The 18,946-nt window shown below is 44.7% G+C and overlaps 1 protein-coding gene across 1 annotated transcript in view; it reads left to right on the top strand.

The window, feature by feature from the left end:
• LIPC (lipase C, hepatic type) overlaps window positions 1-18,610 on the top strand; it is a 174,484-nt gene extending 155,874 nt beyond the window's left edge. The window contains exons 9-11 of the mRNA XM_024761422.1: window positions 10,644-10,761; window positions 12,354-12,572; window positions 17,251-18,610. Of these exons, the coding sequence (XP_024617190.1) occupies window positions 10,644-10,761; window positions 12,354-12,572; window positions 17,251-17,362 (449 nt within the window). The 3' untranslated portion in view covers window positions 17,363-18,610. The remainder of the gene's footprint in view (window positions 1-10,643; window positions 10,762-12,353; window positions 12,573-17,250) is intronic.
• Window positions 18,611-18,946: the final 336 nt, after the last annotated feature.

Genomic DNA, 18,946 nt, shown 5'->3' with positions numbered 1-18,946 from the left:
AATTGAGCCCCTTCTTCTTGCTGGGTTGAACAGGAGGTCAGAGAAAGGGCTGTGGCCATGATTTGGGCTGAAGCCAGCAGAGAAATACTCTACTAAAGCCTCAATCCTCCTGGAGGGAACAAGCCAACATCTGTTGCCTTTAACATTTCTGCCTAATCCTTAAAACAGCTCTGGAATGATTTAGCATCTCACTGTTCACAGCACATGCTCACGTCACTGGGCGGAGCCTGGTGCTGTTTGCTTGTTACCGTGCAGATGTTTGTATGCAGAAGGTGAACACGCTGTCAGGAGCACTTTGCCTTTGCACCGCGTTTTACACAAAAACATTACATGTATCCATCGACTCCTCATGGTGCCCACAACAGCCAAGCGAGATTGGCAGGGTTAGCCTGGAAGGAGGCCTGGAACCCAGGTCCCTCTGACTCCCAGGCTGAACACTCCCAGGTGTTCTGTTCATTACCACACTCCCAAGTTCAAGCTCCCAGGCGACTTATTTTTTAGGCACAGGATTCTTCTGTTTATCTGAACTTTTGCTCTCCAGCCAGATTTCCCTTCCCTGAGTCCCAGGAATGACAGAAATCAGATGCAGCTTCTGAGAGCACTTGGAGTGAGGGCAGGATCTTTCTTCCCTGAGGGGCAGAGGGTCCCCTCAGCTGTCTGTCCTTGAAGGGTGGCGGCGGAACCCATGGCACCCAGAGCAGGTGAGGGGATTTGGAAGGCCTCCTGCTTCAGGGAGCTCCCCCGCTGCAGGCTGCCAATTAGACACTCATTTGGGTTAACCAGCTCCTCTTTTAAATGGCAAAGCTGCCTGGAGTGATTAAGCCTCTCAGATAATCACATTTTACCAGATCTACTTTAATCCTGGAATGTTAGCGTTTCAAAAAACTGTTCAACTCCACCATTTCACAGATGGGAAAACAGAGGCCCAGATGCAGGAGAATCATTTGCCCAGGGACACAAGAGGAATTCTTGGGGGCAGAGCCAGCATTTAGACCCAGGCCTCCAAACAACTAGTCTAGTGATTTTTACCTTGGTAACCTGCCCATGGTCTGTCTATGGGGGTGAGGGAAGGAGGAGAGGTGGGGGAGGATCTTGCTTTCTCCTTGCGGTCAGCTGGAGAGAAAGAGCATCATTTTTCACCTTCCAGGGCAGGGCTGTGCATCTGAAGTAAGGGACTGGGTCCTGCCCGAGGTCATCTCCTGGGGGGCGTGGAGATGAGGGGAGGGAGGCGAGAGCGTCAAGAGAAGGAAGAGGGAAGAGCAGTAGGCACAAGCCAGGCTGAGTTCTTCCCTTTGCCCAGGACCCCAGATGCCCAATCACCACACGGTACTGGTGTGAACTCACAGGGACCCCTTTCCCGTGAAGGAGGATCAAGGAATCGCATTAGGGCAACACTATCTCACCGGCAGCTGCCAAAGCCACTGTGCCAGGCCATCATTTATTCTTCAAGCATAAATAGAGCCAGGGGGGGTTTCCCTGGTGGCGCAGTGGTTGAGAGTCCGCCTGCCAATGCAGGGGACACGGGTTCGTGCCCCGGTCTGGGAGGATCCCGCGTGCCGCGGAGCGGCTGGGCCCGTGAGCCATGGCCGCCGAGCCTGCGCGTCCGGAGCCTGTGCTCCGCAACGGGAGAGGCTGCAACAGTGAGAGGCCCGCATACCGCAAAATAAATAAATAAATAAATAGAGCCAGGGTAGGCAGAGGCCCTCCCTCAGGGGGCTCAGGGGAGACCAACCCCCTCCCACATGCTAAATGCTAAATGCTGTCCCAGGAAGACAGATGATGAGTCCCTTGGAGACAATGTTGCAGGAAGGGGGATCCCTTCCAGGGCCCGAGAGTGGGCTCTTGCCTAACCCTCGGAAATGAATTGTCCGAGGAGACACACGTGCTGACAAAGCAAGAGACTTTATTGGGAAGGGGCGCCCAGGCGGAGAGCAGCAGGGTAAGGGAACCCAGGAGAACTGCTCTGCCACGGGGCTCGCAGCCTTGGGTTTGTATGGTGATGGGGTTAGTTTCCGGGTTGTCTCTGGCCAGTCATTCTGACTCAGGGTCTTTCCTGGTGGTGCACGCATTGCTCAGCCAAGATGGATTCCAGCGAGAAGGATTCTGGGAGGTTGGTAGGACACATGGACTGGTGTCTCCTCTCTCCTTTTGACCTTTCCTAAATTCTTTCAGTTGGTGGTGGCTTGTTAGCTCCACGTTCCTTACGAGGACCTCATGTTGTAAGATAACTCATGCAAATGGTTACTCTAGGGTCTGGCCAGGGTGGGCAGTTTTGGTCAGTAGTTCCCCTAACAACAACACTTGGGTCTCTTTATCACCAGCATCTCCTCTTGCTCCAGGGATATCCAATGAAGATAAGATCTCTGGGGCCAGTGATATGGAGGTGGGACTATGAGACAAGACTGCCTGAAACTGGTCTGAACCCAAACCTCCAGCCCCAGAGAGATTCCAGTGATGAGCTGCAGCCTGCACTGCACCCTCCTCTTCTCTGGGCCCTCCAAATTCTCCCCAGATCCACCTGAGCCCTTCCAGTGAGCAAAGTCCTAATGTGCTCAGCCTAATTTGACTCACTGGTGAAGAGTCACATCCCTGCGGTCACATCAAGCTACCCTGGGTACAGCTGGAAATTATGCCCAGACGAGACTCCCACCTATGTGAAAGCGGCTGCTCATGGGATGCTGCAGTCTGTACAATGCTACATCGACCTACATGGTCGCTGCTAACCTTATGTGGCTATTTAAATTACTTAAAATAAAATCACAAATTTGAATCCTCAGTCATACTAGCCACATTTCAAACGCTCAAATATGTGGCTGCCATATCAGAGAGTTCAGAAATAGACCATTTCCTTCCAGAAAGTTCTATTGACGGTGCTGGCATCAAGTCTTTAATCTAGGCCACCATAACTGCACCCTTCTTCACCCATCATGGCCACGATCGTCTGTGACTTGGGCCCCCAGAGTCTATTTCAGTGGCCAACTGCAGCATTTGATGAATACTTATAGATTCATAAAGGAACAGACTTGCCCAACCCTGGTTACAGAGAACCCGCAATCCATATTTTTCAAGGACATCTAATTGTACTATGTATTTTAGTGCAGGGCCTGGCTGGGCAAGATAAACATCCCCTCCCGATTGTAGTTGCACAAAGGATGACTAACTTGGCCCTCATTCCTCTGGCTCCCAAGATATTTTGACAAAACCATCAAAGGATCTGTTTTCTACAACCGTACGCCAGAACTCAGGTAAACGCTGAAGAGGACAGCAGTAGCAGAAGAGAATTGGGAAACAGTTGCTGAGTGAAATGAGGCAGTTTATCGCCTACTTCCATTCTCTCTCTCAGGAAGAACTTTTGCTAGTTTGGGAGACCTGTTTCTTTAAGAGAAGGGGGTGGGAAACAAACCTATATGAAGTCCTGCTTAGCAAGCATCTTATCTAATTTAATCCTCATAGCAGTTAGAGGAGGTAACTGTGTGGAAGAGAAGGAAGCAGCGCTCAGGGGGGCTTACTCTGTCCAGACACCACCTTGGATGTGTTGCAACAATTATCTCATGTATCATTTAATCCTCACAACAACCTACAGACAGAGAGAGAGAGAAAGATGGAAGGGGCGGGGGGTGGATTGATTATGCCTAATTTTCCAAATAAATAAATTGAGATGCAGAGAGGCTAAATCACCTTCCCAAAGTCACACAGTTAGTGAGGAGCAAACGTAGTGTTTGACCCCAGGTCTCCCCGATTCCATGGCCTCCTAAGTGTAGGACCGAGGCCAGTTCACTGGCAGCTCCCTCCTGAGTCATCCCTCCTCTTGGGCTCCTCTGTCTGAGTCTCTCCTCTCTCCCCCATCTCCGCTGCCTGCACTCTCTCCCAGCACTCTGGGCCCCATCCAGCCGGTGGGAACTCGCTCCACCTGATGAGAGCACTCTTCTGGTTGGTGAGATAATCAGCCAGACTGTGACTTGGGGAGTCTGTTTGTCTTTGGCTTTTCTCAGCTACTTCTTTGGAAGGTTTTCACTGATTTCCAGGGAGAATTCCAGAGAAGCAATGGGTATGGTAGAGAGAGCAGAGGCTTGGGACTGGGATAAGGAGTGTCCAGAATTTGGCTTTGCTGCCAACCACCTATATGACCTTGACCCTGTGGCAAAACCTATGTGGGCCTCAGTTTCTTCAGCCATGAAGTGACTGTGTATGGACCAGCATGAGGGAGAAACCACTAACCCTGGCACCTGGGGGTGGACTCACTCTGCCCACTGTGCTGGTCAGTCCTGCATATAGGATGGTCAACACCTTCTAGAAGCCAGGCACTTTTACATACCATCTCATCACATCCTCACAACAACCCTGTGAGAAGGCTTTTAATACCTGTTTTACAGATGAGGAAACTGAGCTTCAGAAAGCTGATGAGTGCTCAAGACCTCTTGATGGTACCAGGAGGCTCCTATCTCTCAGTGAAGGGTGCTTATTTCCATCCCATACACACACACAACACAATACTCCCTGGCCTTCCCACGCATACACACATACACACACGCTCCCCCATCTCCACCCCCAGCAGAGGAGGAAACTACCCACAGAAGGGGCAAGCATCCAATCTTGTGACATCAGCATCACATAAATGGGGCAGTACTGTTGAGCCCCAATTTAGTCCCCAACCTAAGTACATACACGCACACACACATAGGCTTATAAAACCCCTTCTCGGCTTCCCTTGAGCCTGTTCTGAGTTCATTCAACCAGCCCCTGCTAGTGCTGGCTGCTCATACATTAACCCCCTGCATAAGACCATCATTGGGCCTCTCAGTTCCATGATGTTCAGCCTCCCTCAGAGGCATCTGAGATCTAGGAAGAAGACCTTGGTGCTGCAAGAAAACACGAGATCTCATTCTTACCATCTCCATGAGAAAAAATCTATACATTCAAAACTAAAAAGGCCTCTTTGATGTTTGTAAAGAGTCATAATGTCTCCCAGGACCAGTACCTAATGATTCAGAATCACTTTTTCCATGAGACAAAAAAAAAAAAGGAAAAAAATATTCCCTTTTTATAAATTCCATAACCTGGTGTTCACAGTGGCTACCTTGTAAAAAGAAACTTTTTTTTTTTTAAGTGGCACCAGTGGGGTCCACATAAGATTAGGATCCAGGGTTTTTAGGGTATCTGAACCCCAGGCAGACTCTCTGGTGAGGAGAATCTCCAGAGGCCTCACATCTCTGCTCCAGGTTTGACTTTGCCTGATCTCATTCAGGGTTAATAGACTATTTCATGCTTCTCATCTTTAAGACCTGAAATAATTTCTCCTGCCTGAACTGAGGAACACGTTGTGCTGGCCTCCTTGCAGTCACAGGATCAAAAGCATTTCCCTAAATCATTTTTTAAAATCCTTATTAAACATGCCATAAGGTAAAGTGAGAAAAATTATTCACCCTTTTTTCCTTCATCTTTGTAGCAGCATCATTGTCCTGGGGGGTGGGGGGAGGAATAAGAAGCAAACTGTCTTTTTTCTTTTTTAAAGGAAAAACACTTACAAAATCCAAAATAAGAACAAATAATTAGATCTGAACATGAAAGTCTCTTATGTATTTTAAAAAATTAATTTAAAGATTTCTCCCCAAAAGTGGCTTTCCTAGTGCAGGTTAAAAGGGATTCCTTGTGCTATCAATGTGTGATGGGTTTGACCATCACACTTCTGCAGACACAGGTGCCCGCATTCCTGCACAGCTGTGCCCTCCACAGCCCGCCTCACTCGGCTTACAGACCTTTGGAGGTTCTGACCTCCTGCACAGGTCCCACCCCAGGGAGACACTGCAGGACACAGGTAATTCTCATCCATAGGATGTGAGCGCTAAAGGGACCTTCACAATCATCAAAGCCAACCCCTTCCCCCAGAATTGTAGAACCATGGCATCTCAGATGTGGAAATCCGTCTCTTCCTACTCATAGTTTAAGAGCAAAGGAAGACAAAAACCCATCTCCAGTGCAGGGACGTGAAACATTTATCCCAGCTCGGGGGCTGGACATTCAGCAGAGAGGCAGCAGGCAGGAATCTGCAGCAGTGATAGCCCAGGATGGATGTCAGTGGGTCAGAGCTGGCAGGCACTCTGTCTTGGTGGCTTTATCGGAGGCAGGTTTAGACTGCGGCTTTTCTTCAGGGGCTGTTTGCTCTTTGCTTTCAAAGGCAGCTTCAGCTTGCTAGAACCGGAACCCCAGGACACAGTGGGAAGGGTCTTTTGGAATCAGACCAGACACCTGTGTTCAAAGTCTGCTCCACCGAAGTGAGAGTAGCATTGATATATATACACACTAAATGTAAAAGAGATAGCTAGTGGGAAGCAGCCGCATAGCACAGGGAGATCAGCTGGCTGCTTTGTGAACACCTAGAGGGGTGGGATGGGGAGGGTGGGAGGGAGACGCAAGAGGGAGGGGATATGGGGATATATGTATATGTAGAGCTGATTGACTTTGTTATACAGCAGAAACTAACACACCATTGTAAAGCAATTATACTCCAATAAAGATGTTAAAAAAAAAAGTCTTCTCCACTTCTAACTATCTGGGTCACCTTGCACCCCTCTCCAAATCTCTGCTTCCTTATCTGTAATTTACCAGGATTACTGACACCCTATCTGTCTAGGTCTCAGCAGAAAACAGGACTCCACTCACCTGGATCAACTAAAGAGAACAGGCAGGACTCCTTAGAGAGGGTGGGTGATATTAAGGAAAGCAACATGGGCTGTTGATGCACCCCAGATCTAACAACCAGCCTCTGGGAGAAGTAAGGAGAAGGAACAGCCCAAGAGAACAGGAGCTGTGGAGCAGAGGCTGCTCATAGCAGCTCATCATGGAGCACAGTTCCTCTGCAGTCAGTCTTCAAAGCAGGAGGAAGCAGAGAAAAAAACACCTTGACCTCTCTCTTCTGTGCCCTGATCTCCTGCAGGTGCCTCCCCAGTGGGTCAGTCGCAACCAGAAACCATCCTGCAAGGCAACCAGGAGATGAGGCCATGGGGTCACTTCCTGGGGTTCAGAGCTGGATGGGGATAGTAGGGGTAGGTGTAGAAAATGGAGTCTCACCACATGTTATCTTTATTTTGTCTTGTTACGAGGACAAAAGTAATGTCTGTAAAGCACTTCGTATGTAGCCTGATGCGTAGTAGTATCTCAACAAATGAAAGCAATTTTTTTATTATTCCTATTCACAATTAGGCTCTTTAAGGCAACTGTGTCCTGCCTTGTTTTCACACAAAAAGCCTCAGAAGCACTCCTTAGATGCCTGATGTGTGCCGTGACTTGTGGAGATACAATCGTTAATATGACCCTTAGGCTGCCCTCAGGGAGATAAGATCCATGGACATGGATGCCCATGAGACTACACAGAAGGTGACAAGGGTCACAGCTCTGCTTCCCAGCTGCAAGCTCCTCTAAGGCCAGGACCACAGCTTCTAGTTCTGTTTCCTTTCTTAATACATTTAAAAACTTTTCTTTTTCCAATAAGAGTCTAATTAGAATACATGCTTATTGTAGAAAATGTGGAACTTGCAGAAAAGCATAAAGAAGAGAATAAAAATTACCTCTCTCCCCTCTCCAGAGACAGTCACTTAATACTTCTGTGAATCTCCCTCCTACTCTGCATGCTGTTTTATTAGAATTATTCTCATGTTAGATGTACAATTTGTATCCTGATGGTTGTTTGGGGTTTTTTTCCACTTTTTCATAAGCATTGAAACCATTCCAAAAATATCTTTTAATCACTTCATAAGAGTAAATCACACGGTTGGGAACATGAACTCAGAGTCAGCAGACTAACATCTAATTGCAGCTTCACCAGTTCTTAGCTGCATGACAATGGACAAGTTACTTAAATTTCCTGAGCTGCAGCTTCTTCATTTGTAAAATGACGCAAAGGGAGGTTAAAATAGGCATCTTACAAAGTTGTAGTAAAAGAAATAAGATAATTTTGAGAAACAGTAGTTCAGTATCTGGGACATAATAAAGAGCTAAATGGTAATTATCATAATTGTCATTATTAGTCCATAGTCATTCCTCTATTGGTGACTATTTAGGGTGTTTTTTATTTATTTTTAATTAAATAATTGTGTTATGACATTTTTGAACTTTAATCTCTTTCCGCACTTCGACTTTTTCCTTAGGGTATATAAAGCTATTGGTCCTGGCTATAAACATTTAAGACTTCAAATTCTGGAGCCAGGTGGCCTGGACTTACATCCCAGTTATGCTACTTACTAGCTGTGTGATACTGGAAAAGTTGCTTAACCTTTCTGTGCTTCAGTTTCCTCTTCTCTAAAATAAAATAATAGTACCAGCTGTTGTAAGGATTAAATGAGATAATAAATACAAAGTGCCTGGCCCAGGTAAACTAAATAAATGTTAGCCTATGTTATTACCATGCATACTGCTAATTACATTCTTTTACTCATCTATCCCCAACGGCTTTCGGCACTGGGCTGGGTATCCGTAGATTTCCAGTTACTACATATTAAACTGGCTGCTATGAGTGTTCCTTGCATACTCTGGGAGATGCCCTGCCTGCTTGTTTGGGGGTTAACCCAAGGCCAGTTCTCTCACGTCATCCTGTCCACACCCTATCCCCAGTGCCTACGGCCTGTATCTTTCCTTTTTGCCTCAGTTCAACTTATAACGCTGTTCACCTGTTACAGAGTTCCCTAGACAGACCCCAGAGTCCCTGCCTCCACCGCTGCCACCCAAGGGTTTAGGGACCCTTCCTGGGACTTGGGCCCATAGCCCTTCTCTTACTTCTCACCCAAAGCCTCACAATCTTGAGGGCATCAAACTACTGTATTCCAGGCTGGAGGATTCGAGCACCTATTATTCAGGGCACTGGAGGCAATCCACTGCAGGCAATCCACTGCAAAACCCAAACGGGAAAATTGGTTTATGCCAAAGGGTAGGGGTGTGTAAATAACCCAGAAACCCAGCAATTACAGGCACACCAGGACCTGCAGCTGAGGTGTTGGCAACACACCATTAGCCACAGCTGCTACCAGGTTTGTGTGTAGCCACCAACCTCCAGCGGAAATGCATCATTTGGGAGTAAGTAGATTGATTCGTGAGGATGGTGAATTTCCACAGGTTGGGTGCACGGAATGGATAATCAAGTGGCTAGTTCCATAATCTATCCTTTCCAGGAGGCATGCTACAACAAAGCTTGAAACTCAGATCTTGAATTCTCAGAGGTGATTTCCATCTTGCTAAATATTCATGCACATTCTGATACTCCCAAGCAAAATGTCAGTTCTTCATCCCACAGATGTTTATTAAGCACCTACTATGTGCAAGCACTGTATCAGGATTAGTGGGTTAATCATTATCTAGAACAGGAAAAGCAAATACACAACAAGTATATCGTATATCCCCTATCCTTCTCCCAAGGCAGACACCAATCCTCCCAAAAGCCTAGACATGGTCTCAGAGCCCATCTCAACATGGGGCCCCAGGCAGTCCTACCAATCAAGCTGACATGCCATATTAAACCTGTTTGCAGTCTTGGAGCTCAAGTGCTACAAGTACTTCGAGAAAATGGAGACAGCAGGAAAAAGAAGTCTAAGCAGCCATCAGTCACGTGGGAATGAGGTGGGGTAATTTTGAAAACAGCTCCACAGCTGGTTGGTGTAACAATGCAAGCTAATCAAGGCGATGGGTCCAGGCCAAGAGCACAGGCTGCTATGTGACCCTGAGCAGGTCACTCCACCTCTCTGGCCCTGGTTTTCTTCTTTCTAAAATGGGGCTGATAATAACAATACCCTCCTCATAGGTAGTTATGATAAGTAAATGAGACGATGCAATGTAAAGTGTTTAACAACACCTGTCCTATAGTAAGCAGTTTGCTTTTATTAATTAAATATAGACTGTATTTGGGTAAAGAAGAATAAATTTCCCTCTTCCAAACAACCCAGTAGAAGGACATTCTGGACACTTGATAAGATAGAAAAACTTTAGGCCCAGGAACTAGAACTAGTTGTCTTATTTCCATTGGAAAATGTGCTTGTTGAACCCCACAGAGCTAGTTCCCAGGAACTGCCCCACAACACAAAGGTGTGGTCATTAGGGCATATTTCTTAGCTGGAGCTCTGTCTCACCCCAAAACTGACACCATCAAACAGAGGCAAAAGTAAAAATGACAGTGTGTTCTCTTGCTTTTGTCAGCTGCCTAAAAGGCAATATATCCTTTGATTTGTGAAAGGGGACCCTTGCCAAATACATGGAATAGTCCAACAGAATTCTTCTGGAAATTGACGAGAATGCCAAATATTATATTATTATATTATTGGGTTGGCCAAAAAGTTCATTCAGTTTTAAGTAAAAATAAAAGACACTTTTTTCATTTTCACCAAGAACTTTATTGAACAATGTATTCACTACCAGAACGAACTTTTTGGCCAACCCGATACAAACAGAAGTCCTCTTAGACATTTAGGAAATTCAGAGAAGGAAAAAGAGGAAAATAAAAAGCATTCATAGTTCTACCACCCAGAAGAAAAAAAAAGGGGGGGTATCTATTCATCCATACTTTTCCCTTTGCTTTTTAAATTTTAAAAATACATTTTTTATTTTAAAATTTTCTGCTTAAATTATCTTTCTCTCTCCCTCTCCATCCTATTCCCCTCTAGTTTATCATTACCAGTTGAAGATTCAGTTCAGCAACGAAATTGAGAAACCAGTAGAACCAACTTTTGCCATGTCGCTCCTCGGAACAAAAGAGGAAATGCAGAAAATCCCCATCACTCTGTGAGTATGAGGTACAGCCCCGTCCGTGGTGATGAGAGGCTTAATTTTCTCATAGGGTCTGGATGGACCCTGCTTTTCAAGGGTCAGGCCAGACACAACTTACTTTTCTCAGCCCATTATGACTGCCCCAAATACCCTGTCAGATGGGACATCCACTCACACTCAGCACCTCGTCATCCCTCCTCAGCCTCACCCAGTCCCAACGATTACTTTATGTTGCTGCTACCTGTGTTGGTGATGGGCCCAATGCGACAGGGACTGGAATGGAGAGGGAAGCCAGAGGTGGCCGTCCATGTCTGCAGTACAGGAAGTAGATCCAAGCAGGGAGGAGTGGTGATGGCTGGAGCAGGTGTCCCCAGGAAGGCCCTGAGCGCCTTTCCAGTGAGTTCTGAAAAACATAACCCAGAAATAACACTGGTATCATTCAACGTGGCACAAATTTTCCATTCCGTCAGCCTGCACTGCCAGCCCTCCCCATCTGTCCTTTGCCCGGCTGCACACCTGCTCACAACATGGGCAGTGGCCTCAACGTCTCCTGCAGCGTCTCCGCACCTTCATTGGCCAGAAAAGGCCTGCCGGCTGCTTTTTCTCAGCATCTTGACCCTCAGCCTGGGCTCTCCTTGGGAAGTGACACTAGCTTTCACCCACTCCAGGGACAGTCCTCAGCTTCCTGAGACTTGCCCCCAGCTTTGAACCTCTGATCATCACACTGATTCAGTCGCTCAGCAAGGATGTGTTGGTGCTCAGCACTAGAGGTAGAGATGACTCTAAACTTAGGAAGCTCCCAGCCTAGTGCGGTGGGTGGATTCCTAAACGATGCTTTACAACATACTACAGGAGGAGCCACGATGAGCCAAGCAAGGGAATCCTCCAGCCACCTGTCTCACCCTAAATCCAGTGTTAACTCTGCGCTGGCCCAGATCTCTCCCCGGGAGATTGTTCTAAGTAGTGGAAAGGGCATCTGGCAGTTCTGTCAATGTTGGGACATTTTAATGTCTTGGAGATTAGTGAGTAAAGCTGATAATGATACCTAAGGATCTGCATTTAAATCTTGCTCCAAACTGGTGCCTCCTTTTTATATGTGGTTTTCTATTACTGCTATACTTGTTGTTTTAACAGAAGTTTCTATTTATGTGGGGAGGAAAAAGGCATCGATCTGGAGAGAAGACTGTCGTGTGGCTCTAATATGTTGATCAAACCTACAGAGAGCGGTATTGCCCAGAGACCATTGCCAAAGCCCCTGCCCTCGTCAGGGCAGTTTTCCCGACTTGTTAATCTGGAAACCAGGAAGCCTGAGCTAAACAAAGCTAACTAGACTCATTACCGTAGAACTCTTAGGGCGTTTTTAATATGCTAACACAGAAAATAAGATGGTTTTCCCAATGTTATTGGTCTAAGAAAACCCTTTTTACCCTGGCACACCCATTGCCATCTCTATTAATAGTCAGTCTGTCCAATACCAGTTTGGGAAATGCAGCAGAAAAGACCATCCCAAATCATTCAGGCAAACCTAACATATCCTGAATGTGCCTAAGCATCACTTTGCTGTTAAAAATCAACTGACTGTGTCTGGTTTCCTTTGCATCTTCAAGGAACAAAGGAATTACTAGTAATAAAACCTATTCCTTTCTTATCACATTGGATTTGGATATTGGTGAGCTGATCATGATCAAGTTCAAGTGGGAAAACAGTATGGTGTGGTCCAATGTCTGGAACACGGTCCAAACCATCATCCCCTGGGGAAGAGAGTCCCTTCACTCGGGCCTTGTTCTGAAGAGCATCAGAGTCAAAGCGGGAGAAACACAGCAAAGGTAAGTGCTGTTTCAACCTCCTCCTAACATCTGTTAAGCATCTACCTATGTCAGCACTTTTACAGTTTACTCTTTGCATTTATCGTATGAAGTGGGCATTATTATCTCCTAACGATGGCATGTAGATGCTCAGAAAGATGAAGTGACCATCCTGAGTTCACAAAGCCATGGGTGGAAGGACCAGGATTTGCACCTAGGTCTTCTGATTTCTAGTCTAGACTCTTCCCTCTGCCCACAGTTAATAGCCACCTGCCTCCAGAGTTTGAGGACAACTCACTAGCCCGGTGCTTTTCAAATTTCACCAGGTGATGTCAATGCTGCTGGTCCAAGGACCACACTTTGAATGGCAAGGACCTAGATGTGACATTTCTTCTTTGTTGTTTACCCAGAGAAATGCCTTTAACAAATCACAATCTCAAAATCTCACACTGTGGTGGCACCTTTCAAATCTAAGAATGCCAAGGGATCACTAGGGAACTTATTGACGATGCAGAATTCCACCTGAATACCCACCTGAAGAGCTTCTGATTGGCTGTGGTCTGTGAAGGACCACACATTTGGAGCCCTAAGAAATTCTGATGTGGACCAGTGGATTACCCTCAGGAGGTGCAGCCCTGTGTGACTGAACATCTCCCTCAGCCCAAAGTCTCTAGGGACAGGAGGGGCTGGATTGGGGGCAGGGAGTGAAGGAAAGAAAGGGTGTCCAGCTGCTCCTTCAGTCCTCTCAGCAGAGCAAAAGAATGCCCAATGTATTTTACTATGGCAAACGTGCTTTTCTGTGGTTCTGCAGTTCCCCACGAAAGGAGAACCCTGTCCTTCCCCAGACCTTTTCCTATCTCCTCCCCACTGCATTTAGGAAACTTGTCTCTCCTCTCCTACCGCCCTTTGCTGGCCAGCCTATTGCTCTCTTTGGCTTGCTGTCAGCAGAGTTGGAGAACAGCATGCCTCTCACCTCTGAACTACTCTCTTCCCTCACCCCTCAGGTCTCACTGCTAGGAGTGGCCTGTGGCTGATTTATGCCCCCTGAGTCCCTTACACAACCACACTCTGAGTTTTTATTTCCCTGGGATACAAAATCCTGGCAATTACTAAGAGCATACTCTGCGGTCTGCCAACAGATTTCTCCACATGATCAATTTGAGAACATTAAACTGCTTCTCTCCTCTTATACACTTAGCTATTCTTGCATGACTTTTTGGCCCTTTAGAAGAGCTCAACTGAGCACCACCCGTCCCCAGATTCTCTCAGCCGGAGAGTAATTCCTCAGTCTTAGTGGTTGCTTACCATGGCAATTCTAGGTGACTTGACGTGAAAGGTAGTATAAAACACAGCACTACCTTCTCCCCTGGTGCTTACCACGTGGCTGTGAAGAAGCAAAGAGGAGAGGGAGAGGAGTGGTGCTTACAGAGCTCCTGCTGCACCATGGGCTTGAATGAGGTGCTCTAGAGCATTCATCTCATGGAAGCGTCCCAGTGACCTTCTGAAATGGGTAGCATTGCTGTGCAGATTAGGAATCTGAGGCTCACAGGAGTTACACAGCTTAGGGACATTGCTCATGACTGTCTGAGCCCAGATCTGACTTGGTTTGTTAGACTCATTACCCGTTTGTTGTCAGAGCACAGCTTCCAACAGCTCCTCCCTGCCATTAGTCTTGGTTCCATTAATCTGACTTTCTCTGGTCTAATCTAGCAGAGTTGCAGAGCTGGAAGTTAATATATACGTACATCACACCTTTCCTCACGGCTGCAGGAGGGACATCATGAAAAAGGGGGAGGGAGTCTGGGACCTATAGTTTTTTAAGTTTTTAACTCAGTGAGCCCTATGGGTCTTTGCAGTACCCAACACCATGGGCGGGGGTGGGGGGGTACCAAAAAAATCTGAGTTGTAGTTTTTGGCAGAAAGAAACTCAAGGACCTAATTAGGAAAACAAGATGCATTAATTTCACTAATGATATGCTCCATCCCAGGGCTTCTCAAACTTTAATATGCACACAAATCATCTGGGAATCATGTTAAAATGTAGGTTCTGCTTTGGTAGGTAGAGATGGAGCCTGGGATTCTACATTTCTAACAAGCTCCCAGGTGCTTCTGATGCTGCTGGTCCATGGATTGCACTTTGAACAGTAAGAGTCTAGTACTGCATGGTCTATAGGAAGTCTAAGAAGAAAGACATCAGTTCAGGTTGGTGCTGTTCGGTCAGTGCTGCAACAGGCTTTGGAGAGGCCAAGAGGCATTCCTGGAGAGACAGGCAGTGAGCAAACCATATGTAGGCAGAATCCAATGACTTCTGCATCAGCTAGTCCCAAAGTCGAATTTTGATTTCACTGCTTCCACCTATGGAGGCTCAGACAATAGCTGCACCTCTCTGAGACTCAGTTCTCTAGTAACAAATAGGAATTATAATATGTATCTCATGAGACTAATAACTACCAATTTTTGAGCACCTTCTACCATCTGAAATCCCAGAGCCGGGATGCAGATATTAAACCTCACTCTCAACCTCTTTGCTAACTACAAGAAAAAAAAAAAAAAAAAAGGTTAAATAACTTGCTCTGTGCCTCCACGGAAGGAATTCAATGAGAGGTGATTTTCTTCCCCCAAAGCACAAAGTCAGGGATGAGAAGGATTGTTGTGGGGTGAAGAACAGAGCAGGGAATATTGGTCCTGTAGCAAGAAGTGAAAAGTGATTGGCTAAACAAAATGGGATGTTTGATTGCCACAGTAATCACATAAATGCAAAACAAAAATCAATGAAATTATCACTGGTCACCCACTAGTTTGGCAGGAATTCAAAGACAGATAACATCCAGAGCCGGTAAAGGTGTGGAGAGATGGGCATTTTCATACATTATTCGTGGGAGTACAAATTACAGAGCTTCTGTAGGGGAATTTCACGCAACAACTAACATTTAGTGAGCACATATCTTATGCTAGACACTGCTGTGTATACAGCAGTGAACAGAGTGGACAAAGCCCTTGGTCTCATGGAATTTATATTATCAAAATTTGACATATGCATAATCTTGACCCAGAATTTTATGCTAGGTGCCTATCCCGGGGAAATACTCAAAATATCCACAAAGGATATCTATGTACAAAAATGTCTGTTGCAGTACTATTTGTAAATACTAAACCATTGGGGAAAAATCCCAATCTCCATTAGTAGGAAAATGGCTAAATGCATTGTGATACATCCATCCACGGGAAAGTTATGCAGCAGGTGAAAAAGACTGAAATCGATTTTTTTGAAATATAGTTGATTTATAGTGTTTCCGGTGTACAGCAAAGTGATTCAGTATATATATATTCTTTTTCAGATTCTTTTCCATTACAGGTTATTACAAGGTATTGAATATAGTTCTCTGTGCTATACAGTGTGTCCTTGCTGTTTATCTACTTTATAGATAGTAGTATGTATCTGTTAACTGCAAATTCCCAATTTATCCCTCCCCCAACTTCTCCCCTTGGGAACCATAAGTTTGTTTTCTGTGTCTGTGAGTCTCTTTCTGTTTTGTAAATAAGTTTATTCGTATCACTTTTTTTTAGATCACATATAAGTGATACCCTATGATATTTGCCTTTCTCTGTCTGACTTACGTCACTTAGTATGATAATCTCTAGGTCCAGCCCAGAATGAAATAGATTTGTATGTACTGATGTGAACAGTTCTCCAAGTACATTATTTGATGACAAGAAAATTTTTCAGAAAAATACAACAAATGTAATGTTTGTATACGAACATCCGTATATGTGTAAATACATAGAAAGAGGTCCAGAAAGACAGAAAGCAAATCATGAAAGCAGGGAGGGGAGTGATATTAGTAAAAGGTGATGGAGAAGAGGGTCTTTAATATTCAACCTCATATATTTCTTTACTGTCTGAATTTTTTAAGAATGCATTTGTAATTACAATAATTTTTAATTTAAAAAGTTTGATTTAGTAAAGACTTGACCTTAGATGCAATTCAAAAAAAAAAAAGCTATAAACTACAATTCTCTGTGACTACTGCTTTTTTTTTTTTTTTCAGATAGATGCAATTGAAGTTAGTAACACAAAATAGCATCTCAGGCCAAACCAATGGTCAAAGTTGTCAGCCGTTGGTCTCCAAGAGAGACCCAAAGCACTTAGTGATATCCTCTGTGGCTGGAGGACCAGATAAGAGGAAAGGGTGGGGCTTATAGGGCTGAGCCAGGCAGATGCTGATGACAGCGGCCTCATACCCAGGGACCTTTAAGAAGGGCATTGACAAACTGGAGTGTGTCCAAAAAAGGAAGGCTGGGCACGAAGCCTGCCTATGAGGAACAGTTGAAGAAAGTGCTAATGTTTGCCTTGGAGACAGGGTAATGTAGTGAAAGAAACCATTGTTACCCTCAAACCTTTGATGAGCTGTATAAAGGAGAACAAAGCAGGGCTGCCCCAAGGACTTTCAGTTCTTACAGAACTGAAATCACACCACACAGAGCTCCGGGAAGCCTTACACTGATTGCTTTCACTGACCTGGGCATTGTTTTTCTCTGAAGTTATGAAAATATTTGCAGTCATAAGGATCTAATTTTCTTTTTAAATAGCATGTGTTACTAAATAGCATGTCAAATTGGGTATTTGACAAAGGATGAAACACTTCAATAAGCTCCATCCAAAATTTAGTGCTATGTTTGCTTGATGTTTTCTATGCAGAATGACATTTTGCTCAGAAAACATGAATGATCTACAGCTTCACCCAACCCAGGAGAAAACCTTTGTGAGATGTGAATCAAACTCTAAAAAATTGAAGCGAAAGATCAGATGAGCTTTAATGAAGACCCAGTGTGAAGAATAAATGATTTTATTCCTTCTCTGGAATTGTTGCCTTGTTTGAAAACCAAAGTTATATAAAGAAACTTGTGTAAAGCTTTAATAGATTTAAGATTTAAAGGGGAGCACATTTCACTGTTATAAACTCAGCTTTTTAAAACTATGTGATGTAACTATGTTCAAATATTAGTGTAACCAAAAATTTCCCAATTTTATGTCTGACTGAATGGTAATATATGCAAATAAGTACAAATGTAAGAGCCATTTTAGATCCGTTGTTCCAATTTAAAATGTCTTTTACAATTAAGTCAAATTTCCCGTATTTCCTTGCTACTTTGTTCTGTTCAGTTTTTTGAAGCATGCTGGAAAGATACTTCTTTATTATATAACTAGCATTTCCATAAAGTGAAATTCCGATTAATCACAGTTGTGTGTCCCAAAGTACACACCTTTTAAGACCATTCAGCTCACCAAAAGAAGAAAAATTCTACTTAAACTAAAAGTTACCATCATACGAATCATACAGTTATTTCACTGAACCAAACCAATTGTAGTAGAATTCTCCTAAAACTACTGATGATAACCATGAAAGCTGAAGAGTTGGTCGTTTTAATGATTAAATTACTACTGAAGTACAATTTTCCTCTTTTACTAATGCTTGCCACAAAAGCTAATGGAAAACTTGGAATATCTCAAAGACTTAGATGCCAAATCTCGAACGGACCAATAAACAAATTAATGATGTTTCAACCAGCAAACTCCATCACAGAGCATGTGAAGGCAATATGAGATACATCCCTTGGACGTAAATCCCTTGGATCTGTGTGTCAAGTAATTCAGAGACGAGGAGCACACTATACACGTTCAACACCTCACCCGACACTGGCATAGCCTCAGCTCTATACAGCTCATAATGCATATGCTCTTCACCAGAGCAGGGCCCCTGGAAACCAAAGTCCTGAAGACATACCTGCCTCTGATGAAATCAATTTAAGAGGATCTTGCATGATTCACTTTTATTTCCCTTGGAAAGACCCGCGAAACTAAAGGATACGGGGGAAGAAGGACAGCTGGGTCAAGGCTGTACTGTGTCCTGCATACTAATCTTGACTACAAAAGCACCTGACCGCCCTTTTAGGTATTGTGTGTGTGTGTGTCTAGAAATTACAGATATTAAAATGAACACTGTTTCCCGTCATGTCTAATATACTAAGATTTACAATAAAGTCATGTTTGTGTCGGATGGGCATGTTTTCTCATTGACTACCCAGAGGGAATTTAAACTATCACTTTTTGAACATACTCTTTGCTATATACCCCATAGAATCTACGCACAAGTCGAGCAATACTCCTCTCAGCCTTGAAAACATCACAACGAGAAACAGCCCAAATACCCACCCATGCGGTGCATAAATGAACTGTGGTATATCCTCACTAATGGTTGTTACACAGCAGTGAAAAAGATGACCCAAAGCTGCACACACAACAAGAAAGGGCTGAGTCTAGAGTGAGACGGAGAGGCGTCCAGGGGGCAGAATTTAAGGAAGCACTTGTGGGTTTGTGTATTTACACAAACACA

The sequence above is a fragment of the Neophocaena asiaeorientalis genome, unplaced genomic scaffold (assembly GCF_003031525.2).
Source record: "Neophocaena asiaeorientalis asiaeorientalis breed wild unplaced genomic scaffold, Neophocaena_asiaeorientalis_V1.1 scaffold2, whole genome shotgun sequence".
NCBI classification, from domain to species: domain Eukaryota; kingdom Metazoa; phylum Chordata; class Mammalia; order Artiodactyla; family Phocoenidae; genus Neophocaena; species Neophocaena asiaeorientalis.
The sequence above is the reverse complement of the archived record's forward strand: the minus strand, read 5'-3'. Positions and strand labels throughout refer to the sequence as shown.